The sequence below is a fragment of the Scardinius erythrophthalmus genome, assembly GCF_964197995.2.
Source record: "Scardinius erythrophthalmus genome assembly, chromosome: 14".
Classification (NCBI taxonomy): domain Eukaryota; kingdom Metazoa; phylum Chordata; class Actinopteri; order Cypriniformes; family Leuciscidae; genus Scardinius; species Scardinius erythrophthalmus.
In genome coordinates, this window is record NC_138234.1 from 35717786 (window position 1) to 35744393 (window position 26608).

The window sequence follows — 26608 nt, forward strand, 5'->3', positions numbered from 1 at the left end:
CAGGGGTGCGTTTCCCGAAAGCATCGTTGGCCAACTATGGTCGCAAGTTCATCGCAATGTCCATTGAACTCTATTGGTAACGACGGAACTTGCGACCATAGTTGGCCAACGATGCTTTCGGGAAACGCACCCCAGGACAGTTTGTGTTTGATGTTAAAATGTTTACAATATCTTCATGCCTTCATTTAGCAGATTCCCAGCAAACAGGGAACGTTCTCAGAGCTAATGTTGAGTCAAGGTTCTCTCAAAGTTATGAACAAACTTTCTTCCAGGAACATTAATACACAGAGATGAAACCTGGAGATAGCATAAATGCAGATGATGACAATGGGGGAAATCATAGAAACACAGGTAAGGGATATAGGAGATTGCTGGAGCATTGGAGAGGTTCACCTTTGGCATAAATACATTTCATGCATGCAAAATAGCACTAGGATAAAAAAAAATTAAATGATTTCTATTTCGTATTTGCTTATGCTGTTTAATGACATTTATGTACAGCAGTTTGTGTTAGCTTCATGTAGAAACATGTGCAATATAAATAAACTTAAGTATACTCTATACAGTACCAGTTGGTAGTGTTTACTTCCATTAATGGAACATGAATTTGGATTAAAAACTGATTTTTTTTTTTTCATAGATAAATTTGTTGCATAGAATTAGAACAGGAATTCAATTTGGTAAAACAATGAATAAATTCTTGACAGCGGTCAGAATAATTGTGAACTTAAATATTGAAGGTGGAAAATCCTTAATTTAATTGGAGACTCAAGAGACTTAATAGAAAACAAACCCTTTAATGATGAAGGTTAAAAAGGTTCAGAGATACAGATTCTAGACATTTCCTTCAGTAATCAAACCTACATCAAGGCACCTTATTCCCCTCAGATGACAATCATAAGTAATGCTTCACAAGTGTGCTATGATATTTGACAAGAAAGGGACTGGAAATAACATGAGTGGATTGGTTTTGTTGAAATGCAAATACTTGTGTTTAAAGGGAGATGGCAAGCCAGTCCACAGTCATCTAAGTGTTAATCTTCATCAAAAAAATTACAACATGGTACAAATAAACCAAGGAACCACAGAAACACTAAGTTATTAGGGAATGAATTCCACACAAAGAAAGCTACAGGTAACAGTTTTTAGATACGCAAGAAAGTTTCTAGTTTGCTTTTCAAATCTCAAAAGATCCAAACTAATTTGTAGTGCTTCAAGATCATGTTCAGGATCTCCCTCCGTCTGTCTGAGATGTGGCTGTGATGGGGTTTACTCGGCTGCAGCTGCTTCCTCTTCCTCCATCTCTACTAAAGCTGCGTGGCGGTTGGCCTGCGAGCCCTCCTTGAAGAACACCTTCTTGATGACCCCTGCTTTGGGCGCACGGATGGTGTGCTGCCCAGGAAGAGGAGGACACCATCAGTTGTGATGTGGACTATAAAGTGCACTCAATGAGAAAGTGACAGAGCCTCACCTCCATTTTCATGGCATTCATCACCATTAAGGGATCTCCTTTCTGGACCGAGTCTCCAGCCTTGACTAGCACCTACAAACACAGCAAAGCACGAGTTCCAGTGCAGTGACGATAGCAAGCACTCTCTACTGAAACCAGACAGACTCACAGTTCGGCTGACAGATAGAGTAAAGTGCCCCTATTATGCTACTTTAAAGGCTCCTGATTTTGTTTCGGATTCTCCTACAATAAGTTTACATGCATCCAAGGTCAAAAAACACTTAATTTTTCTCATAATATACAGTGCAGCATCAGCTCTCTTCTCACAGTGTCTGAAATGGTTAGATAAAGAACTCTACTCTGATTGGTCAGATGGCTCAGTCTGTTGTGATTGGTCTACTCTGCTCTGATTGGTCAGATGATCCAGTCTGTTGTGACTGGTCTACTCTGCTCTGATTGGTCAGATGATCCAGTCTGTTGTGATTGGTCTACTCTGCTCTGATTGGTCAGATGATCCAGTCTGTTGTGACTGGTCTACTCTGCTCTGATTGGTCAGATGATCCAGTCTGTTGTGATTGGTCTACTCTGCTCTGATTGGTCAGATGATCCAGTCTGTTGTGACTGGTCTACTCTGCTCTGATTGGTCAGATGACTCCATCTGTTGTGATTGGTCTACTCTGCTCTGATTGGTCAGATGATCCAGTCTGTTGTGATTGGTCTACTCTGCTCTGATTGGTCAGATGATCCAGTCTGTTGTGATTGGTCTATTCTGCTCTGATTGGTCAGATGATCCAGTCTGTTGTGACTGGTCTACTCTGCTCTGATTGGTCAGATGATCCAGTCTGTTGTGATTGGTCTACTCTGCTCTGATTGGTCAGATGATCCAGTCTGTTGTGACTGGTCTACTCTGCTCTGATTGGTCAGATGATCCAGTCTGTTGTGATTGGTCTACTCTGCTCTGATTGGTCAGATGATCCAGTTTGTTGTGACTGGTCTACTCTGCTCTGATTGGTCAGATGACTCCATCTGTTGTGATTGGTCTACTCTGCTCTGATTGGTCAGATGATCCAGTCTGTTGTGATTGGTCTACTCTGCTCTGATTGGTCAGATGGCCCAGTCTGTTGTGACTGGTCTACTCTGCTCTGATTGGTCAGATGACTCCATCTGTTGTGATTGGTCTACTCTGCTCTGATTGGTCAGATGGCCCAGTCTGTTGTGATTGGTCTACTCTGCTCTGATTGGTCAGATGGCCCAGTCTGTTGTGACTGGTCTACTCTGCTCTGATTGGTCAGATGACTCCATCTGTTGTGATTGGTCTACTCTGCTCTGATTGGTCAAATGACTCAATCTGTTGTGATTGGTCTACTCTGCTCTGATTGGTCAGATGACCCAGTCTGTTGTGACTGGTCTACTCTGCTCTGATTGGTCAGATGATCCAGTCTGTTGTGATTGGTCTACTCTGCTCTGATTGGTCAGATGATCCAGTCTGTTGTGACTGGTCTACTCTGCTCTGATTGGTCAGATGACCCAGTCTGTTGTGATTGGTCTACTCTGCTCTGATTGGTCAGATGATCCAGTCTGTTGTGATTGGTCTACTCTGCTCTGATTGGTCAGATGATCCAGTCTGTTGTGACTGGTCTACTCTGCTCTGATTGGTCAGATGACTCCATCTGTTGTGATTGGTCTACTCTGCTCTGATTGGTCAGATGGCCCATTCTGTTGTGATTGGTCTACTCTGCTCTGATTGGTCAGATGGCCCAGTCTGTTGTGACTGGTCTACTCTGCTCTGATTGGTCAGATGACTCAATCTGTTGTGATTGGTCTACTCTGCTCTGATTGGTCAAATGACTCAATCTGTTGTGATTGGTCTACTCTGCTCTGATTGGTCAGATGACTCCATCTGTTGTGACTGGTCTACTCTGCTCTGATTGGTCAGATGACTCAATCTGTTGTGATTGGTCTACTCTGCACTGATTGGTCAGATGATCCAGTCTGTTGTGACTGGTCTACTCTGCTCTGATTGGTCAGATGACTCCATCTGTTGTGATTGGTCTACTCTGCTCTGATTGGTCAGATGACTCCATCTGTTGTGATTGGTCTACTCTGCTCTGATTGGTCAGATGGCCCAGTCTGTTGTGACTGGTCTACTCTGCTCTGATTGGTCAGATGACTCAATCTGTTGTGATTGGTCTACTCTGCTCTGATTGGTCAGATGACTCAATCTGTTGTGATTGGTCTACTCTGCTCTGATTGGTCAGATGGCCCAGTCTGTTGTGATTGGTCTACTCTACTCTGATTGGTCAGATGACTCAGTCTGTTGTGACTGGTCTACTCTGCTCTGATTGGTCAGATGGCCCAGTCTGTTGTGATTGGTCTACTCTGCTCTGATTGGTCAGATGATCCAGTCTGTTGTGACTGGTCTACTCTGCTCTGATTGGTCAGATGGCCCAGTCTGTTGTGACTGGTCTACTCTGCTCTGATTGGTCAGATGATCCAGTCTGTTGTGATTGGTCTACTCTGCTCTGATTGGTCAGATGGCCCAGTCTGTTGTGATTGGTCTACTCTGCTCTGATTGGTCAGATGACTCAATCTGTTGTGATTGGTCTACTCTGCTCTGATTGGTCAGATGGCCCAGTCTGTTGTGATTGGTCTACTCTACTCTGATTGGTCAGATGGCCCAGTCTGTTGTGATTGGTCTACTCTGCTCTGATTGGTCAGATGACCCAGTCTGTTGTGATTGGTCTACTCTGCTCTGATTGGACAGATGGCCCAGTCTGTTGTGATTGGTCTACTTTGCTCTGATTGGTCAGATGGCCCAGTCTATTGTGATTGGTCTACTTTGCTCTGATTGGTCAGATGGCCCAGTCTGTTGTGATTGGTCTACTCTGCTCTGATTGGTCAGATGGCCCAGTCTGTTGTGATTGGTCTACTCTGCTCTGATTGATCCAATGGCCCAGTCTGTTGTGATTGGTCGACAGCACATGTCAGGAGTGAAATGCCTATCTGAATTTAAGCACTGGATCTTCCTCAGTACTTGTTAGATAGTGATACGAACAGACGACGTTTGTTTCACCGTATCAATTCCAGCACAAGTCCTCATCCTTATGAAGTGCATTAAAGTGGATTCAGAAAAGCATAATGGGGCACTTTAATTACCATTTTGTCTGTAAATGTGACCTTTTTTACACATAATAGTCTGGCATACTGTATAGAGGATGTACAGTACACAAAATTCAACCACAGCTGCCTAAATACCTTTTCAATAGTGCCGGTCATGGGTGCAACAGCGCCACCCTGTGCACTGGCGCCACTTACACCAGCCAGGAACTTGGGCACAGGCACATCCACCTGAGCACTTCCCTCCTGAAAGAGAACACAAAAAGATCATACACAACCTTGACAAAAAAGCTGAAGCGTAATTCAAAGGGAGAAAGAAACCCACCATAGAAAAGATGTGTACAGTGTTGTCCAGAATGACTAGTTTGGGTCGGGACAGAACCCCATTCACGGAGCAGCACAGGAAGGTCACGCCACCCTCCAGCTGCAGCTCCCCTGACACGTGGAACACCTGACCTCCAGTCTAACAACCAAAAATGACCCAGAGACCCCAGTGAAAGGTTATATTTGGTGCATGACAGTCGTTGTTCTGACTAAGACTGCAAAATCTCTGACAAAAACCCTGCTATTCTTTTTGATTTGGCAATGCAGATCATCTTTACAGTCTAAAAACATCATTTACCTCCATACTGTACGTCCCATCTGGATTGAATGTAACAGCTAATGCCACTTCTGTAGAAGGAATAATAAAATTAGTTAAATATCATCTGGGTGAATCTGACAGACACAAAGGAAATGTCCAGGTCATATTTCACCCCAAAATCTAAAAAAATATATTTTTCTTAAAGAAAACTAAGCCTATTTAGGACAATTCGTATTTTCTTTTGCATTGTGCCATTATTTTATATGACAATTATGCATATTTCTCTCTAAACTCTAAACTCTAATCTAAAATCTCTAAACTCTCTCTAAAGTCTCTCTAAACCGGAGTGTACCGACCGCGTGCGCCACCCATGGCGCCACCTAGCTGCGAAAATATTCATTATCATATTTTTCAAAAATATTGCCTTGATTCAAACAAAATTGGTGTCATTTGAAACCTTAGGAGTCTGAACTTTACAGTGAATGTAGCCAATTTGAAAAACTCTTAAGTATTGCTGAGTTATTTGCTGATAAATATAAAAAAAATCATAATCTATAAAATACTTTTTTGTACTATGTACTGCAATGTGTCAAAAACATCATACATCTCATGAAACATTAAAAAAATCGTTGAAAATGGCACTTCATTTTTTACAGCATATTAATACAATTAAAATGAGCCCAAAATTAACTTTATCCATTGCTTTTATGATAAGATATTCTTCATGGTGAAACACTATCAAAAATGCCCATGAGGGGGCGTCAAGGTCTCAACAAAAAGGCTATCTTTTTTTTTCTTGCTGTAACTTTTGATTACTTTATCCAATCACCACAAAATTTTATCCAGATGCAGCTCATATGTAGAGGGACTTCCCCAAAAAAGAATTTTCCTCCTACCTTATTTCCTTCCTGAGTTAAACCATGTCAAATAAGAAAGATATGCATTATCATTATAAAAAATATATATATTTTTTGTCTTTTATCAGCAGTTTCTCGGCAGCAGAATGTCCAAATGTAATGTAATTTATATTTTCAAAAAATTTGAAAAGTGTTCTTTCAAACGATACCTACCTTTTGACTCTCCTTGCTATAGTTTTGAAGTTATGAGTCTGTAGTTTTGTGTATGTCACTCAGAAAACTCATTTTTTTTATTGCTTTCCAAATGTGCGAGGACTAAACAAAAAGGCTACCTTTGTTCCAAATGCTGTAACGTTTGAGTACTTTATGCGATCGCCACAAAATTTGAGTCAGATGCAGCTCACATTTAGGGGTACTTCCCCAAAAAAGAATTAATCTGCTACCATATTTCCTTCCCAAGTTATTGCATGTCAAACAAGAGAGATATGCAAAATCATAATAAAAATTATGTTTTTTTTTTTTGTATTTATCAGCAGTTTCTCGGCAGGAGAATGTCCAAATGTAATGTAATTTATATTTTCAAAAAATTTGAAAAGAGTTCTATCAAACGATACCCACCTTTTGACTCTCCTTGTTATAGTTTTGAAGTTATGAGTCTTTACTTTTTTGTGTGTCACTCAGACAAAACAACTCCAAAAATGGCCTCAGGGTTTAAGGGGTTAATGAACATTAACTAACAATGAACAGTTAGTACTTAAGAACTGCAATGAATGTATTGCTCATTGTTAGTTAATATTAGTTAATGCATTAACTAACTTAAACTATTGGAACCTTAGTGTAGTCTTACCAATATTTTAAAAACATTAACTATACATATAAATATACAATATACACTTATATGTACTAGCACCCTCTACCGCAGAACAGCGAAAACATTAATAGCCGGAAAATTCTTTCAGTGGCGGGGAAAGAGTTAATCATGATTAACTTTGCAAGAGCTTGACCCCTGACCTTTCCAAAATGCGTGACATTAATCAGAACATATATAAGTAAACCAATGAATAAATCCTGATTGTGTAAAAACAATTTTCTAAAGTTAAAAAGAAAAAAAATCTCAAAAGTAATATTGCGATATAAACCTTGCATCATATAAAGCTATGCATTAGCTTGCGGTAATGATTGGCAAGACGTGCTAATTATTCAAATATGCAGACAGGAAAATGTACATAGTGATTACAGTAATATAACAATAATTATTTGTGAAAGTGTTAACTACAGCGCAGATATGATCTTAATTACTGATTTACTGAATTCATCCTATAGAAATCTACAAGAATGCAGAATATTTATGGATGATGTTCCTGTAGATTTGTCAGGTGTAACTGTTCTCCTGAAGTGATCGTTCAGAGTCAAACCTTCACTGGTTCAGGCAGGCATCGTGGCTAGGCTGTGTGTGTGTGTGTGTGTGTGTGTGTGTGTGTGTGTGTGTGTGTGCACACTCACTGTTGTCCCCGAGCTGCAGTGTCAAGTTCCTGCAGTGCAGGACATTGAGTCGTCTCCCGTTACTGGAGGCAAACGGTGAGTACATGTCTGCAAGAGGAAGCTCAGGTTAACATCTCAAACAAGCGTCACACACACTGAACCAACAACATCAATGAACACCGAGCCGTCCTCACCACTGGACTGGTCCCTGAACTCCTCGGTGTGCCGCTTCTCTCGGAGCAGCAGACCCAGAGCGGCCTGACACAGCACCGCACCGCACGGGCTCTGGGCCGCGGGGAACAGCTGATCGTAGTGCTGCGGGATGAAGCTGGTGTGAACGTTCCCCGCCGCAAACTCGGGATGCCCCGAAAGACTCAGCAGGAAGTCGATGTTGGTGTTGAGACCCACAATCTGTCAAATGTACATTTGTTAAATACACGTGGAACACTTTGCACATGGGTAACGTGCGGTTTTAGGAACAGTTTCTATGTGAAATCCATGTGATCCCGTGTGGAATACATGGGAAATTCATATATTTAGAATAGTGAAGGACATCTCTAAGCCTGTTTCCGCCACAGAATAAAACATTCTAAAAGATAACTGTGACTTTTTATCTCACAATTGCGAGTTTACATCTCACAATTCTGACTTTATCTCTCGCAATTCAGAAATTCCAGTCAGAAATGTAAACTCGCAATTGTGAGATAAAAAAAAACGCAATTATCTTTTAAAATGTTTTATTCTGTGACGGAATCAGGCTTCCATAAAATCTAATTCAGTTGAAGTAGATTGTGTGGTACTGTTGTTCTTAAATGTCTTGGTAGCTGATGGTTAGAAAAGGTAATGTAATAATGTCCTGTACATCCAGTCGGTTGTTATCACAGGACAATCCCTGACAGGGTGATCAGATTCAGGTCAGGGCTTGTAACACCCTGAAGGGGTTTCTTCTGCGATAACAACCCACTGCATATACATTATCTTGCTCATTACACGTTATTTCTTACTTAAGTCAATAATTGGGCACAAAATATAGATTTTTGTTTAAATATTTCATTAGTCCACTCAACGCAAGGCTTCCGCAAAGAAAAAAAGTTTCTAGCAGGCGACTTTTAGCCGAAACGAGCCACAACTCTGGTGAAAATCCAGCTTTTAATGTTGTTTATATGTCTATGTGGTGTTTTTAATGTGGTTAAACACAAACCATGTGTAAATTCATAAGTCGACACCATTGCGGAGTATTTTCTCTTTAAAACTGCAGTGAACCAAAGACAGTCTCAAAAACACGCTTTGAAATCGCTGGTGTTTCTGACGTCACAAACTACCTTGTAACCAATCAGATCAACGTGTGATCGCCAACCAGTGGATCTCTGAGCTGAGTGAGTGAGTGGAGGCGGGGCTCATTTGCATATTCATAGAACCATGCATACTAAATGAGGCAAGCGTGTAGAGTTACATTCAAGATATTTTTAGAAATAATGATTTTTTTTTCAAGGAAAAAACGTTTAAATATGTCATTTTGGTGATCAAAGATCAGTGTTAAGGGATAAAATGATTGACTACAGGGGGACTTTAAGGGATGAAGTCCAGATATCACTCATTACACAGCTTTTCACCATATAGATGATTATGGGGACAAGAGATATTGATTTGAGATTAAACTATTTTGAAATCGTACCCGTTTATTATCTTATAATCCATGTACAAAACAATCCTGGCAAGAATATAAACACAGCAACAATATTACAGTACTATCTGAAGTTCTTTGATTTTATTTTTAAGTCGTTGAAAACATTTAACAGAGACGCAAGATGGCAGCAGCTGCATTAGTATGAATGGAGGAAGAGCGAGTCTCGGTGTGAAACGACAGACATGAAACATGCTCAGGCTTCAGATACCCGGATGTTATTCAGCGTTGCTATTGACGACGGTTGTTATCGGGGAATAACACGCCTCGGACTGACCAATCAGAATCAAGCATTGCAGAGAGCGGTGTAATAATTGAGAAATAATCTGCACATGACAATAACTCACTGCATTACTCAACTATATAGAAGTACTTCTGTATCTGTATTGCTGCAGTGCTGACAATGAACAATGGACCTTTTTCACTAATGTGACCAAACCTTATGCAATTAAAAAACATTTTTGTTACTTGAAATAAATGAGATACTAAAGATAGTAAAATATCAGAGCTTGTGGATGAGAATGTGTGCTTACATTGTATTGTCGAAGGCAGTATCTGAGTCTCTTCAGAGCAGCGGAGCGATCTTCTCCCCAAACCACCAGTTTAGCGATCATGGGGTCATAATGGGCAGACACCTCATCACCTTAGACATTATGAACAGACGTACAGCATTACTAACCAACACTGAACTAAATCATTCATGAATGACTGTGACGTGCTCATATTTATTCTCTAATAAAGGTATTTTTAGTTAATGATTAAGTATTATCAAGGGCAAAACATCATTGTCCAGGAGCGTAATTCTGGATTGTTTATGTGCCATAATCATTACATGTTTTTCCTCAAGTCACAATGAAACACAAGTAGCAACAGATCTTTTCTTGTGTATTGTGATGCACATCAGAGTGTAATGGATTATTGAAAAAGGAAAGGTTATAATGCTCCTAAAATTCACGTTATCATGAGTTTTGTATGTATGAGTTTGTACAGTATATCATGATATATCACACAAGTGTTGTTTTTGTCAAATGTGATATTGATTTTATACAACAGTTCAATAAATGAGAAGTTAATATTGTGAAAGATATCAGTACCATGATACAAAAACAATTAATATTAAATATTTTAAAGTGGGGAAGAAATATTATTTAAACTATAAAAGAAAGCCATTTGAATACATTAAGTGACTATGTAATAAATGATTCCACCTTCTCGAACGCCGGTCTCTATGCGTGTGCACGGGTCCCCCTGCGGGGTGGACAGGTGTAGCAGGGGTCCCGCTCCGGGGAGGAAGTCGTTATTGGGGTCTTCAGCGTATATTCTGGCTTCAAAAGAATGACCCCGCAACATGATCTGCTCCTGCGTGAGGGGCAACTTCTCCCCCGCTGCCACCTGAGGGACACACACCACATGGCACCACTCTGAATTTAATGCAGCCACAAACGAGTAAGGCAAGCAGGTGTTATTGTGACCCCTTGTGGACAAATCTGCAAATGACTTTTATGTCAGTATGTTAGGTAGCTTCTGAAGGGCAGTGTTTGGAGTCTTACACGCAGTTGCCACTCCACCAGGTCTGTTCCTGTGATCATCTCCGAGACGGGATGCTCCACCTGCAGACGCGTGTTCATCTCCATGAAGTAGAAGTTGTGCTGCGCGTCCATGATGAACTCCACAGTTCCTGTTCAGCCAAAAATAAAAATTCAGTTATCATTGACTTATCCATTGTTTCTTGTTGATTGGTAAACTTCTTATTGGTGAATAAAACTGTTGATTTCTTTTAAAGAGAACATATTATGGTCTTTTAAAGTCTTTGAGTCTACTAGAACAGGTTTTCCTGCTTGAAAGTTGATTATTCTCCTCATATTCTCCATTGTTGCAGCTCCTCTCTCCCCAGTCTGTCAGTAACGCTCTGTTCAGTTCCTGTCTCTATGAAGCCCCTCCTCCACACTGTGCTCTGATTTAGGGGTGGGCGATATCTCGATATTTACGATATATCGAGATATTTTTTTTTATTTTGACATATCGTATATATCGATATATTGTTTATATTTAATTCTGATTTCGCCAATTTGCTTGTTTACCTTCTCTGTGCTCGCCCCCGCCCTCCTCCGCCTCCTTGCTTTTGTTCCCCCTCCCCTCGCGTGTTGTCTCATTCATCCAAGTCCCCCGAGTCCGGTCAGGCACATCAATCTTTCCCCGCCCAGCGAGTGCTTGAAGTGCGTCAGAAACAGCGCGCGCGCGATCAGTTGTTGTTGGTAATTTTTTGTGTAGCGTCCCCTCTCGCCGCATTGCTTTTGTTTGAGGGCGCACTCACACTTAACATGCTCCCCTGTAGAAACGGGCCTGGCAGCTCGCGCCAGCTCTAGACACGGTGAAAGTTTCCTGATTGTGACGGATGGCCGAATTTACATGACACATTATAAATTATGGTTGAGGAGAGACCCCTGATATGATTGTAAAGCGCTTTGGGTGTACAGTAGTACATATGAAAGCGCTATATAAATGCCTCATTCATTCTATTCATTCTATAAATTAGCATTAGCCAAGTTACCTATTCTGCTATATACAGTGCCAAAAAGAAGAGAAGCGGATAAAGGTGGATAAAGACAGAGGTAAAGTGATGTAATGAATGAACAGTTTATCTAATTGCATAGTAGTCAGATACTATAATTTAATGGCAGTTATTTTTACCTTAAACTTTATGCTAGCAGTTGTTCTGAGTTCCCCAGAGGCCCCAGACAGTGTGATTTTGTAACAATCATGTCAATTTTTAGATGTATTTTTATCACTTTTTTTTAAATTAATGTTTTACTCTACAGTGGTGCAGTTTTTGGGGGATATATGGCTTTTTTTTTTTTTTTTTTTGCCAAAATTAGTAATGATATTTCTATACAGGTTTATTTAAAATAGTGCAATATGTATTATTTCTTCCTTTGTTTTACAGTTAAATTATTATTTTTGTTTACAGGGATTTTATTTTTTTTAAATGATACAGAAGCACTTTGTTCCTACATGAACAGCCTACCTATTTGCACTTCAATAAAAAAAGACTGTGGTATTTGGCATATTTGTTTTTGCAGTAGTTTTTGGGGGGTTATTTTCCCTGTAAAGATACCGAGATATATATCGTATTTCGAGATATAGCAAAATATATCGAGATATATTTTTTGCTCCATATCGCCCAGCCCTACTCTGATTGGTCGGCTGGATCAGTGTGTTGTGATTGGCCAAGTGCTTTGAGTGTGTTTTGGAAATGTCCCGCCCCTTACCATAACCGCCAGTTTAACACACTACTAACCAACTCAACCAGGCCCCGCCCCTTTATTCTGCGCATGAATTATTTAAATGAGGAATATTGTGACGTGTTCGTTCCCGGAAGAAACTCAAGACTACAATGGTGTTCAGAAACACTGACACTGATATAGAAAAGAACTCCCGCTGGAGGGACGTTTTCATGCTCAAACAGCAACAACTAAAATATAATTTATTGCTGTGATCAAAGCCGAATTTTCAGCATCATTACTCCAGTCTTCAGTGTCACATGATCCTTCAGAAATCACTCTAATATGACGATTTGGTGCTCAAGAAACATTTATGATTATTTTGAATTTAACCCTCGTGTTATGTTGGAATTCTGTGCACTCCCCTTATGGTCCGGGTCAAATTGACCCGCATTGGATTCAATACAATTCCTCAAAAATCACACTATGAAAAACAACAAAGATTCAGGTTCAAACTGTAAACTTTTAATATCAGCATTTGTCAAATATTCCAAAAAATATATATCTGAAGATATGATTTAATGAAAAAGTTTTTTAACCATTTTTTAAAACTATTTAAAATTTGAATATACGTTATATTTATATATATTTGCATATACATTTTTTTAACTTTTTTCTTTTTTTTTTTGCTTAGAACATCATAACTGAACAATTAATCAGTTAATCTGAGCAAATTTTTCCTGCTGTCTATGTTGAAGTCTCAAGATATTTCAGATATCTTGAATATATAATGAGAGCTTATTTTACTATCTGTGTCTGTCAAAGATGTTCATTTGTAATTTGCAATTAATTCTGAACACCATGATTTAGCTTTTTCAAGTGTGTATGGTTTGGGTTAGAGCACTTTTAGATAAACTTACACTTTAGAACTGGAGTTGATGCCCTGACATACATAAAATAAATGTTTTTATTTTGTGTCTGTACAGTTGCTTTTGAATAGCTGCCTATGATGGACATCACAAACGTAATAGTAATTTTGTTTGTATTTGTCCAAAAAAAAAAACACCAGTATGTTAAAACTTTGCATGCATGTTCATGATCAAAAATAAAATAACAAAATATAACCAAGAAATGTTATTATTTTGGTTCCGTACAGTTGCCTTAGAGCGTTAAAATATGCGGGTCAAATTGACCCGCGAACATCACGAAAGGAACATTTATTTTGTTTGTATATGTCAAAAAACACCAGCATGTTGAAACTTTGCATGCATGTTCATGATGATAAATGAGAAAAAGTCACAAAATATCAAGAAAAAAAAAAGGTTTAATGTTATTTCAGGTAGCTTGAAAAAATAAATGATAGGTCATTTTTACCATCTGTGGCTGACAAAATATTTTTCTGTATTGAAATAAGTGTGTAAAACAATTTTTTTAGCTTCATAAGTTAGTAAAAAAATAAAATAACAAAATATAACCAAGAAATGTTATTATTTTGGGTCCGTACAGTTGCCTTAGAGCGTTAAAATATGCGGGTCAAATTGACCCGCGAACATCACGAAAGGAACAGTAATTTTGTTTGTATATGTCAAAAAACACCAGCATGTTGAAACTTTGCATGCATGTTCATGATGATAAATGAGAAAAAGTCACAAAATATCGAGAAAAAAAACATAGGTTAACCAGTATTTCCAACAACTAGAAAATCTAAACGGGTCAAATTGACCCGCAACATAACACAAGGGTTAATAAATGTTTCTTGAGCTGCTTTATATTTTCCAGGATTTTTTTCTGGTGTTTTTTTATGAATATATTGTTCAATAAAACAGCATTTATTTTGAAATCGAATCTTTTGTAAGATTCTAAATGTATTTACAGTCAGTTGTGATCGATGTAATGCATGCTTGCTGAATGAAAGTATACGTTTCTTTAAAAAAAAATAAAAAAATACAGACCCCAAACTTTTGAATGGTTGTGTACATACTGTCATCAAACTAATGCATCACAGAGGTCACATGACATCATCATCACCTGCTCCAACATAGTTGACTGCTTTGGCTGCCCGCACTGCAGCCTCTCCGAGCTTCTGCCGGACCTCAGGACTGATGCCTGGCTGTTGACACACACACACACACACACGGACACACACACACAAGCACACACACACACGCACAAATCAAGCCAGGTCAGTTACATTTAAGGGATAGTTCACCCAAAAATGAAAATTAGCCCATGATGTACTCGCCCTCAAGTCATCCTAGGTGTTTATGACTTTCTTCTTTCAGACGAATACAATCGGAGTTATATTAAAAAATGCCCTGGCTCTACCAAGCTTTATAATGGCAGTGAATGGCTGTTTCTGTTTTGAAGTCCATAAAAGTGCATTCCATGATGAAATATCCATGATAAAAGTGCATCTATCCATGATAAAAGTGCATCTATCATCATAAAAGTGCATCTATCCATCATAAAAGTGCATCTATCCATCATAAAAGTGCATCTATCCATGATAAAAGTGCATCTATCCATCATAAAAGTGCATCTATCCATGATAAAAGTGCATCTATCATCATAAAAGTGCATCTATCCATGATAAAAGTGCATCTATCATCATAAAAGTGCATCTATCCATGATAAAAGTGCATCTATCATCATAAAAGTGCATCTATCCATGAAAAAAGGGCATCTATCATCATAAAAGTGCATCTATCCATGATAAAAGGGCATCTATCCATTATAAAAGTGCATCTATCCATCATAAAAGAGCATCTATCCATGATAAAAGGGCATCTATCCATGATAAAAGTGCATCTATCCATGATAAAAGTGCATCTATCCATCATAAAAGTGCATCTATCCATCATAAAAGTGCATCTATCCATCATAAAAGTGCATCTATCCATCATAAAAGTGCATCAATCCATGATAAAAGGGCATCTATCCATGATAAAAGAGCATCTATCCATGATAAAAGTGCATCTATCCATGATAAAAGGGCATCTATCCATCATAAAAGTGCATCTATCCATCATAAAAGTGCATCTATCCATCTATCCATCATAAAAGTGCATCTATCCATCATAAAAGTGCATCTATCCATCATAAAAGGGCATCTATCCATGATGAAAGTGCATTTATCATCATAAAAGTGCATCTATCCATGATAAAAGGGCATCTATCCATCAAAAGTGCATCTATCCATGATAAAAGTGCATCTATCCATCATAAAAGTGCATCTATCCATCATAAAAGTGCATCTATCCATCATAAAAGAGCATCTATCCATGATAAAAGGGCATCTATCCATGATAAAAGTGCATCTATCATCATAAAAGTGCATCTATCCATGATAAAAGGGCATCTATCCATGATAAAAGTGCATCTATCCATCATAAAAGAGCATCTATCCATGATAAAAGGGCATCTATCCATGATAAAAGTGCATCTATCCATGATAAAAGTGCATCTATCCATCATAAAAGTGCATCTATCCATCATAAAAGTGCATCTATGCATGATAAAAGTGCATCTATCATCATAAAAGTGCATCTATCCATCATAAAAGTGCATCTATCCATGATAAAAGTGCATCTATCATCATAAAAGTGCATCTATCCATGATAAAAGTGCATCTATCCATGATAAAAGGGCATCTATCCATCATAAAAGAGCATCTATCCATGATAAAAGTGCATCTATCCATGATAAAAGGGCATCTATCCATCATAAAAGTGCATCTATCCATCATAAAAGTGCATCTATCCATCATAAAAGAGCATCTATCCATGATAAAAGGGCATCTATCCATGATAAAAGTGCATCTATCCATCATAAAAGAGCATCTATCCATGATAAAAGGGCATCTATCCATGATAAAAGTGCATCTATCCATCATAAAAGTGCATCTATCCATGATAAAAGGGCATCTATCCATCAAAAGTGCATCTATCCATGATAAAAGGGCATCTATCCATCAAAAGTGCATCTATCCATCAAAAGTGCATCTATCCATGATAAAAGGGCATCTATCCATCAAAAGTGCATCTATCCATGATAAAAGTGCATCTATCATCATAAAAGTGCTTTTATCATGGATAGATGCACTTTTATGGACTTCAAAGAGCCAGGACATTTTTTTAATATAACTCTGATACCTCTTGAGGGCGAGTAAATCATGGGCTAATTTTTATTTTGGGGTGAACTATTAACCTTTAACACCCCCAGCACACATCATACCCACACAGGATCAAGCTGAAGATGCTGAGTGAGTGAGTGAGTGAGTGAGTGATTGAGTGAGTGAGTGTGACTCTTACCCCGGGAGCTTCCTCTATGATCTTCTGGTGTCGTCTCTGTACGCTACAGTCTCTCTCGAACAGATAGACTGCATCACCAGCCTGATCTCCGAACACCTGCACCTCCACGTGTCTAACGCAACAACACACACACACACACACACATCACATCACACACATCAAACTATGTGAGTGACGCACACTGGATAAACCAAACACACCTGGGGTTTTCCACAAACTTCTCCACCAGCATCACGTCGTCGTTGAAAGACTTGCGAGCCTCTCTCCGAGCGGATTCCAGCTGCTCCAGGAACTCTGCTTCCGAGTGTGCGGTTCGCATTCCCTGTGGGATCAAGCAGAGGTTTCAGACGAGCGTAACACACACTACACAATCATTCAGAGGAAACACACGCCACCTTTCCTCCGCCACCGCGCACTGCTTTGATCATCACAGGGTAGCCAATCCTGGCGGCCTCGCTCTGAAGCCTCTCGTCTGATTGGTCCTCGCCATGGTAACCCTCAATGATTGGCACGCCTGCAGCTGACATGATGTGTTTAGATGTGCTAAAACACAAGAAACAAAGATGTGTTTCTACTGCATAAATAGAAAGGAAAGACACTTTAATGTTGGTTAGAAAAGCTTTGCTTCTGATAGTTTAGCGTACTTTTTAAAATAGTACTTATTACAGAAATAATATCCCTTAAAAGAATATACTTAAGTGTGAACTGATTGTAATATTAAATGTAATTAGAGTGCTTTTGACCCATTTAAGCAGGACTTAAGAACATCTTCATAATTCTATAATGTCTTTGAAATACATTTAAAGTGTTGCTGACTGTACTGTAGCATTATAGTATTATGTGATATTAAAAAGTAGATTTTTTATATATTTTAATGTCATTTCTATTCAAATTTGTATGTTGTGTATTTGTAAATACACATTTGTCATGATTAAGTTGTAATTTAGAACATTTAAAATTCATTAACTTTAAAATGTATTATTGAATAAAACAAAAGTTAAAATCATGATCAAGTAATACACATTATAGTACATTAAGCACTGAACAAAGATTAAAACAATGAGTTAAAATGTACTTTACACTAAAACCTTTCTTTTGAGTGCACTTTTTAAAAGAGTACTTAAGTGTGTTCAGAAACAGTTTTGAAAGTGTACACTTAAGTGGCATATTTCAGTAATATTAAGTAGTTTTTAAAAATATACTTTTTTAAGATTTGAAGTACACTACAAGTGCACATTCAACACTATTAAGCACACTTCTTCACAAGATGCTTAAGCTTTTTCTAGAGTGCAGTTGTACCTTTTGATTCCCATGTCCCGAATGGCTGATGATGGTGGGCCGATGAAGATGATGCCTTCTTGTTTGCACTGTTCAGCAAACTCTGTATTTTCCGACAGGAAACCATATCCAGGATGGACCGCCTTACCAAAACAATTTAAAAAAAGAGAGTTTCTTAAATGATACATATATATATAATGAAAGATGTTGTTCAGAAAGACATGTGTTGAGGTCCGCACACCTGTGCGCCGGATCTCTTGGCCACGTCCAGGATCTTGTCCATGCACAGGTAACTCTGCTGGGACGCCGCTGGTCCGATATGATACGCCTCATCCGCCTGAGTCACAGAGGAGACAGTAACTACTACTGTTTAATGTGTCTGAAGGAATCTCTTCTGCTCACCCAGGCTGAATTTATGTGATTAAAAATACAGTAAAAACAGTGGAATATTATTACAATGAAAAACAGCTGTTTTCTATGGGAATATATTAGTAAAGTGTAATTTATTCCTGTGATCAAAGCTGAGATTTCAGCATCATTACTTATTATCATTACAGTGATCCCTCAGAAATCATTGTAATATGCTGATTTACTGCTCAAAAAAACATGCAGTTATGATATCAGGACAGCTGGAGTCCCTTGTGAAAAAGAAGTGTGCTTAATTGTATTGAATGTGGATATAAGTTTCAATAGAAATTACTTATTATTATATATTGTAGTTTATCATGAATTCTTGTCACTACATTCAGCAGTAACCATATTTCAAAGACAATACTGAATTATGAAATTACATATAAAGATGTACATAACAGGGTATAAAAAAACAAAACAAATTGCATTTAACATAAATTGTTTCCTCACCATGGCCACATGCATGGCCTGTCTGTCTGCATCACTGTACACGGCCACAGAGCGAACACCCATCTTCCTCGCCGTCCGCATCACACGGCACGCGATCTCTCCTCTGTTAGCAATGAGGACCTTCTCAATCCGGCCTGTGAAGGAGAAACACCACTGTAAATAATAATAATCATAATAATAATAATAATAATGATACTAATCGCATCCCCATGACAGGTCTCTTACCCACAGATGCATGTCTGAAGGATCCTCTGGTCCAGATCAGAGTCCTGCAGTCAAGAGAGCAAGAGATCATCTGAGCACTGGGCTTGTGTAGTAAACAGTGTCAAGGGCAAACACATCCGCAGAGGTCATGACCTCTCCGTTTAAGGTCAAACATGCAGACATATCACTTAATAACACAGCAAAACATCACACACACACACATATTCATAACTCTTCACTACAAGCTCATCTTCAGTCACCTCGCACAAAATACACATTCATAAACAATCACACGTTATTTTTGACCCATATATGACTTCACAGCAGAATGTAGACAAATATATCAGTGCAATGAATCTCGAAGGTCCGAATGCATTAGTTTAAAAGAGAAATAAAGCTACTTTGCTTAAAGTTTGAATGTCATACTTCTGACAGATCGACTGATGCAGACACTGACCTCTGAACACAGCCAACTTTAATGAACACCTGTATTTGTTCTTTACATGATATAATAAAGTAGCTTGTGACTTACAGCAGATGTTTGTTTATATCTCTGTTGATGTGAGTTTTCAGAAACACTGCAGCCATGTTCACTGTGTTAGCGAATGACAAGTGTAACTAACAGTTACTCGACTCCTGCCCTAAAACAGCGCATTGATTTAATATATTTCATGGGTTTTACAGCTCCATTATCATAACATTCATGGATTATTTCCAAACATGTATATTCTGTCAAACTAATCCGTGTGAAATGGCATTAAAACGATCATATAGGCTACGTGGTGCTAAGTGTAGCGGCAGCAATAGCGAACACATTAAGTTTGTCCTCTTTACGTTACCGTACTTACAGCAGCCAATCAGAAGACAGAGATTGGAGGCGGGGACTGACGTATGTGTAGGGATTATGGGATATGAAGTCAAAACAAAAAGAGGTTTCACTTAACATAGGCTTACTTGACAGATTTAAAGCCATAATATATATATTTTTTAACATAATAGTGTGGCTTTAAATCTGTCGTGAATATATATTCATACAAAATATATATTTATTTATTTATTTATTCTAATTTATTTATTTTATCCTCATCTCACACATCATAGATCTACACTTACTTTTGCAACAAGATAAATTCTATATAATGTATTTCTTTAATAAAATACATATGTGATATGATCTCACCTTATAGGCCTATGAATATGGAAGCAAAATGGCTAAACAAAAAAAACGTATACAGCCATATTATCTTTGCAAGCCTGTTTTTTTAAATGTATAATTAGCAAACAAACAATAGAATTCTTGCTTAGAGTAATAAACATACTGATAGAAGATTAAAAGATGAAATTAAATAAAAAGTGATTGCTCAACTGTCCCGTAGATGGCGATACGCACTAAGAATGTAAATCACTACTAAACACACAGCCAGTGACGTTTGAATGCAATTTCCCGCGAAATCCGTCCCGACATCTATGAAATATGAAGGCTGCGTTGGTTTGGGTAAGGTATATTAAATATTCTGTTTTGTTAAATATAATAATAGGTAAATTAAGTTAGAAGGTATCTTTACTGTATAGACACAAGCCTTAAAGTCTTACCTGTGAAAAAGACAAAGACAAAGTTTGCTGAACACACAGAAGAGCATGGTGTCACACTATGTGTTGTCACTTTCAACAAGGGTTGTTAAAAATACTGGGATACATTCGGTCAATTAAGTCTTCATAATTAAGCATCAATTTTCTTACTGAAGAAAATCTGCATTTTTTTTTTTTTTTCACATGGCATTTTACAAAAAGTATTTTATATTCACATAATACCTGCATTTTGATATGGGCCAAAATCTTCAGGCATCAGAATGAAAAAGCGACCTGCATTACAATGAACACATTGACAACAGCAGTTCGTGTCACTCGTATTTTAATTGTTTACTGAGATCATTTCAAACTGTAAAGCAATATCCACACACTATAAAACAATGAAATCTCTTGATTCATCTCCACATCTAGATCTGCTCGTAGCCTCGGCCCCGTTGCTCTCGCACCAGCACATACGTCAGGATTGCGATCAGGCAAATGGCTGCAGCGACGGCCCCCAGAATAATCGGGATCATCCGTTTGTTGTAATCCGCCCAGCACTCAACCTCTGAAATTAAGTCATGATAAAACCTCTTATTCTTGGGCAAACAGGTTGATAGATCACGTTTGATTTAAATGTGAATTATATTGACCTTTCCCGAACTCTCCACTGGTGAGGCCAAAGCCTTGGATCTGCAGCGGCACCAGTTTGAGCGTGAGGGTGCTGGACAGCTTCTCAATCGTCTCAGACTTGCACTGGAAGCTTAGGCCAGTTTTGGCTGAGAAGAGCTTCTCATGATCCACGATTCCAATGTAGGTTTTATCTGTGGATTAAATGGTGGTAAAAAAAGTAGTAATCAGCTCATAGTTTATGAAAATTCTCCTAAGGCAACAATGATTAATCTTATGGAAACTGACAAGAATGATCTTGTCACATTTAACCCCAAAATAAAAAAAAAGAAATGAGGCACCTTATGATTTTTTACACTGTGACATTTTCATGAAAAATAAGATTTCATTTTTTTTTTTTTTTACCAAATTCTTATTTTGTGTATAAGTGTATAAATATATGTTCTAAAACATACCCCCCCCCCCCAAAAAAAAAAAAAAATAATTTTTTTTTTACTCAACCGAGTGGAAGATGAATCAATATATATATAAAAAAATATATATTTATATATATATATATATATATATATATATAAAATATAAAATATTATTATTAATTTTTTTTGTGGTTGGTTTGGGTGTGAAATATATGGAAGCTTGTTTCCGCCACAAAATAAAACATTTTAAAAGATAATTGCGACTTTTTATCTCATAATTGCGAGTTTACATTTGCAAGAATTGCGTGAAATAAAGTCGCAATTGCGTGTTATAAAGTCAGAATTCTGACTTTTTTTCTCGCAACTGCGACTTTATATCATGCAATTTTGATTTGAAATATGAACTGACATGTTTTTGTAACATTCACTCTTAGGGTCCGTTTACACAACACTGTTTTCAACTAAAAGCGTAAAAACTTTTTATATGTGTTTTGGTCGTTCATTTACACAACATCGGTGTTTCGGGGCCTGAAAACACAAACTTTTGAAAACGATACCGTTATCGTCTCCGTGTAAACTACAAAAAAAACATGAATCTGTAAAAATGCTGCCGTCATGCGCATGTGTATTACGTGTTCAGTCTATAGTGTTTCTTTACAAAGTGATGTCGCCACCTACTGGCCTGGCATGAAAAATACAGCGTTTTTAGTCATTTTCATAGATCCGTGTGAATGGGGATCATTTTGACAACATTTTCGTCTGTCTGCGAAAAACGCAAAGGAAAAACATTTCCATTTTTAGTACATTGTTGTCATTTAAACATTCCCGTGTTATGAATATAAATATTGTATGCTTAATGATTAAGCGCACATAAAGGAGCACTAATAAAAAGTTTTCTGTTTTTAACTGGAGAACAGTGTTGTGTAAATGGCAGTATATCACAGGGTTCCTGATGTTTTCTATCAGTGATATCAGATTTATACTTACTCTGGCACTCTTTACAAGGAGGCGTAGGCACCAGAAGACCTTTGATGGTCTTCACATAGGAGACATCGCCTTCCTGCAAGTGTGGCGAAATACTGAATTGCATGTGGATCAAGGCTAGATGTTGTGCGCATATTTAACCTCAAGAGAAACGTGTCATAAATGCAAACAGATAATACTGTAGGTACCTTCATGAAAATGAACTGCAGATTTCCACCAGCAAAATCCAATGAGAGAAGAGTCTTTTTGTCGCTACAGTATCCCGAGGCTTGTGTCGAGCCGGGATCCAGGTTGAAATAGTACTTTTTCTGGAATACAAGTTAAGCAATGTGACTAATGGAGGCTGGAAATCAAATATCCTACTAAATGAACAATATCAAAACCATTGGGATGTAAAGAGCAAGACACACAAATTGGGTTTGACTGACTGGAGGGAGTCGATTTTGCAGAATTTGCAGCAGCAGAACGTTATATTTTTAACATTCAGCCCTTTGAGTTTACTGAATGCATCAACATAGTGAAAAATATATTGGTTGAAAACTTGGTAAAAAAAATAATAGTGAATTTGGCTGAAACTGGCTGACCCCAAACCTGGCAGATACTCGAACAAACACGATATACAACTGGAAGTAAATAAATGTATAAGATGATTAATAATATCCCAAAGTTCAGTTCATTTGAAATGTATCTCTTGTGAAAAAGTACACTTTTAGCACACTTTTAAAATCAGTAATTATTACACAAATAATATACTTTGAGTATAAATAAGTGTGAACTAAGAGTAAAGTTAAATTAAAATTTATTATATATTATGTATAATTTATATTAAATGTAATCAGCTGAACTTTAGTGTTTTTGACCCACTTAAGTATCTTAAGTAATACACTTAAAACTTGTAATTTGTAATGATGAATCTGGAATTTAGTACATTTCTTGTAAAATATATATATATATATATATATATATATATATATATATATATATATATATATACTGAAAACAATTAGTAAATTGCTTTACCCCCAAATGCTACTCCCAAATGGCGCATATTAATACATTTACCTTATAACTTAATAGTATATTAATAATTAGCAATTATTTTTAAGTTGATTAACAATATCCCAAAATTCAATTCATTTGAAAGGTATCTCTCATGAAAAAGAAGTACACTTTAGCACAGTAACTATTACACAAAAATATATACTTTAAAATAATATACTTAAGTGTGATCTGAAAGTAAAGTTAAATTAAAATGTATTACAGTTTAAATTGATATTATATGTAATTAGCTGAACTTTGGAGTGTTTTTGACCCACTTAAATACATCTTAAGTAGTATACTTCAATAATAACTTGTAATTTGTAAAGATGATGGAATTTAGTACATTTAAAGTATATTAACTTGTAATATATATATATACACTGAAAACAATTAGTAAATTTACTTAATATTTATTTGGCAAGTTTTTGCACACATATTTTTAAAGTAAATTTCACATATGGAATTAAGTAAACTCTACTTATAAGTTAAGCTTTACTTAGAAAAATCTAAGTAATAAATACAATAGATATTGTGTGAGACACCATATCTACATATCAGAAGTTAGTCAATATGTGAACTCAGAGACCTCAATACTTGGTAGACAATGACGGTAACATTTTATGGTTCGTTTTTGTGTTTGAATGTGTCATTTTAAGTAGAAAATTAACTCCAATTGTCACAGAATGGCAAGTCACTAATCCTAACAACAAAAGCAATGATGAAACAGTGTAAATACTGCTGGAAAACAGTGAAAAATCAACCTCATTAATTACTCAAGGCCCAGTGCATAATGGGAAACCCAGTATCAGAAAAGTTGAATAAATTTACTTAATTTTATAACGCTGACATTAACTTTTGCTTTCATTTCTACAAGCCTGAATTAAGTACTAATATAGAATTAGTTTTTTTAATTCTTGCCTTAACTAACTTTTTCATTCAACTTTTTTCAGTATTTACTTCACCACAAAATCATTTTTATCAATGTACTTATAGTCAACATTTGAAGTGGATCAACAAAGTTCAAAGTTGTCCTAAGACAAGAACGGGTATTGTTCAAAATTCATGTATAACTTTGATGAAACTTTTGATCCGTGCACTTCAAATGTTGACTACTGTATATATAATAGAATATATTGTTGCTTTATTACTCCCAAATGGTGCATATTCATACGTTAAGCTCCAAAAGTTGGACTCTTAAAGAAACTGTCCCAGTTCAAAGCTTTTGTACCCAAAACCCTTTGTATCATTTCTGCACACATAGCTTTCTGACAGTGAGCCGTTGCAGATGCTAGTGTTAAACCAAAGTGAGTTCTCACCTCTAGAAGGAATATGCTGAGAGGTGGAATAAAAGTGCTGAGGGCATAACAAGCTTACTTTGTTCTCTCTCACCACATACTGCGCTCCCAAACTGGCCCGCACACACACTTGTCCTTTAGGGTTCTTGAGGGTGTAGGTGACCTGAGGCGGGACAGTTTCTTTGGGCTGCAGGACGGGTCTCTTGGGAACACCTCTACTGTTGATTGCATGAACTTCATCACTGGAAGCTGCGGAGTCTGAAAGGGCAATAGAGTTTGAGGCTAGAGAATTTCCTGTTAGCACATTGCAACGGGGGGCTTCAGAAAGCACCACTCGCGAGGAAGTGTTAACCAACATGAGGTATCACAAGCAACTACGGATGCTGTTAAATGTGTTGCTTTGTGCTTCTGAACAATTAGTCTACGGCTTGCTTTCTAAAAGTTGAATTTCTCTTTGTAAATTACAAGTTTGTGAAATAATTTGATTCAAATGAAAAGGCAAATCCACTCACCAAGCCAGTGCAGGGAAGACAGCATGAGAAACAGAGCGATGGGTCGACCCGTGCGAGTCATGTTGAGAACGAGGTTGTTGGGTAGCAGAGCGTTAAACTAATGCCACTGTGGTTGTGAAGGACGACCCTTAAGCCTCAATGCTGTCAGCAATACTGACACCAGGAAGCATTTTAGCCAAGCCCACAATTAGTACACCAAGTAATGATATGAGTAATGACTTGTAGTTTTATTTTTTAATTTGAGTTTTGGGAAACCTAGACATCTTTGCGACGAAAGGCAGTGGCACGGTTGTAGAGTCGGGTCTGGACATTACTGGTGCCAATTTTGGAGACAAAACCAAAATTTAGGAGAAAATAGTGTCACTCGTGCTTTTTTGTTGGAGAAAAATGCATTTAATGCCTCAAATGGTTCAATGTCACAGCAAGCACCATTCACATTTCCTAAAGACTATTCAATATTGAGTTGTTTTCCATTCAGTTACCAAAAACTTTTCTTTAAATAGGTTGACTGTATGTGAGCATTTAAAAACTTCCACAACATCGTCATCACAACTAACAACAACTTTATTAAAAGGATAGTTCACCCAAAAATGTTGTCATCATTTACTCAGCCTCAGGTTTCTTTCTCCTGTTGAACACAAAAGACGATGTTTTGAAGAACGTCAGTAACTAGACAGTTGCTGGTCCTCACTGACTTTCATAGAAGAAAAAAATATATACAATGGAAGTCAATGGGGTCCAATGGGGTCTGGTTACTGATTAAATAATTACATTTTTAAAAAAAATTGTGGGGGGGGGTGAAGTATTCCTTTAACTGTGTTCAACTATGCATGTTTATCTGCAGTTAATTGAAAAACCCTGACAAAATAAGAACATTTCTTAAACACTGGAGATACAAATGTTTTGTCATTTTTGAATTTTGTGTGAACGATGAGCAGATTGACCAGACTCGTCTGTTCACACTTTATGTGCTTTGTTCACTTTTTTACTTCCCTTCTGACTTTAGTTTTGGCTGCTCTCTTTTTTTTTCCTTTTTTTTTTTTTTGTCTTTTGTGTGTTCAAGTTTCTTGTGTTTTTTATTTTATTTTAAACATTTTAGAAAATACTGAAAATG

General features: G+C 37.4%; 2 protein-coding genes across 2 annotated transcripts; both read right to left on the reverse strand.

The window, feature by feature from the left end:
* Positions 1 to 463: 463 nt before the first annotated feature.
* On the reverse strand, positions 464 to 19893 carry mccc1 (methylcrotonyl-CoA carboxylase subunit). The gene is made up of 19 exons (XM_081383835.1): positions 19580 to 19893; positions 19069 to 19112; positions 18844 to 18977; positions 18224 to 18319; positions 18004 to 18125; positions 17100 to 17247; positions 16905 to 17026; positions 16705 to 16816; positions 14423 to 14504; positions 10724 to 10851; positions 10382 to 10565; positions 9707 to 9816; positions 7684 to 7900; positions 7511 to 7597; positions 5190 to 5239; positions 4893 to 5030; positions 4706 to 4813; positions 1472 to 1543; positions 464 to 1392 (listed from the first exon to the last, which is right to left on the reverse strand). Exons 1-19 carry the CDS (start codon positions 19633 to 19635, stop codon positions 1270 to 1272), a joined length of 2133 nt encoding a protein of 710 aa, XP_081239961.1. The 5' UTR covers positions 19636 to 19893; the 3' UTR covers positions 464 to 1269.
* Positions 19894 to 20944: 1051 nt separating this feature from the next.
* On the reverse strand, positions 20945 to 25614 carry lamp3 (lysosomal associated membrane protein 3). Its single transcript, XM_081384029.1, has 6 exons — positions 25495 to 25614; positions 25062 to 25240; positions 22835 to 22954; positions 22650 to 22722; positions 21270 to 21440; positions 20945 to 21184 (listed from the first exon to the last, which is right to left on the reverse strand). The coding sequence occupies exons 1-6, from the start codon at positions 25553 to 25555 to the stop codon at positions 21045 to 21047; spliced, it is 744 nt and encodes a 247-aa protein (XP_081240155.1). The 5' UTR covers positions 25556 to 25614; the 3' UTR covers positions 20945 to 21044.
* Between the last annotated feature and the right edge of the window lie 994 nt (positions 25615 to 26608).

Bases quoted from the DNA above. Each gene is read 5' to 3' on its own strand.
- lamp3 (XM_081384029.1), bottom strand. From the start codon at position 25,555: ATGACTCGCACGGGTCGACCCATCGCTCTGTTTCTCATGCTGTCTTCC. The intron at 22,955-25,061 runs GTAAGCTTGTTA...CTTGTATTCCAG, and splicing joins ATGTGGTGAGAGAGAACAAA to AAAAAGTACTATTTCAACCT. The intron at 22,723-22,834 runs GTACCTACAGTA...CCACACTTGCAG, and splicing joins TGCAGTTCATTTTCATGAAG to GAAGGCGATGTCTCCTATGT.
- mccc1 (XM_081383835.1), bottom strand. From the start codon at position 19,635: ATGGCTGCAGTGTTTCTGAAAACTCACATCAACAGAGATATAAACAAA. The intron at 18,978-19,068 runs GTAAGAGACCTG...TCTCCTTCACAG, and splicing joins CTTCAGACATGCATCTGTGG to GCCGGATTGAGAAGGTCCTC. The intron at 5,031-5,189 runs GTAAATGATGTT...TTTGGTTGTTAG, and splicing joins ATGGGACGTACAGTATGGAG to ACTGGAGGTCAGGTGTTCCA.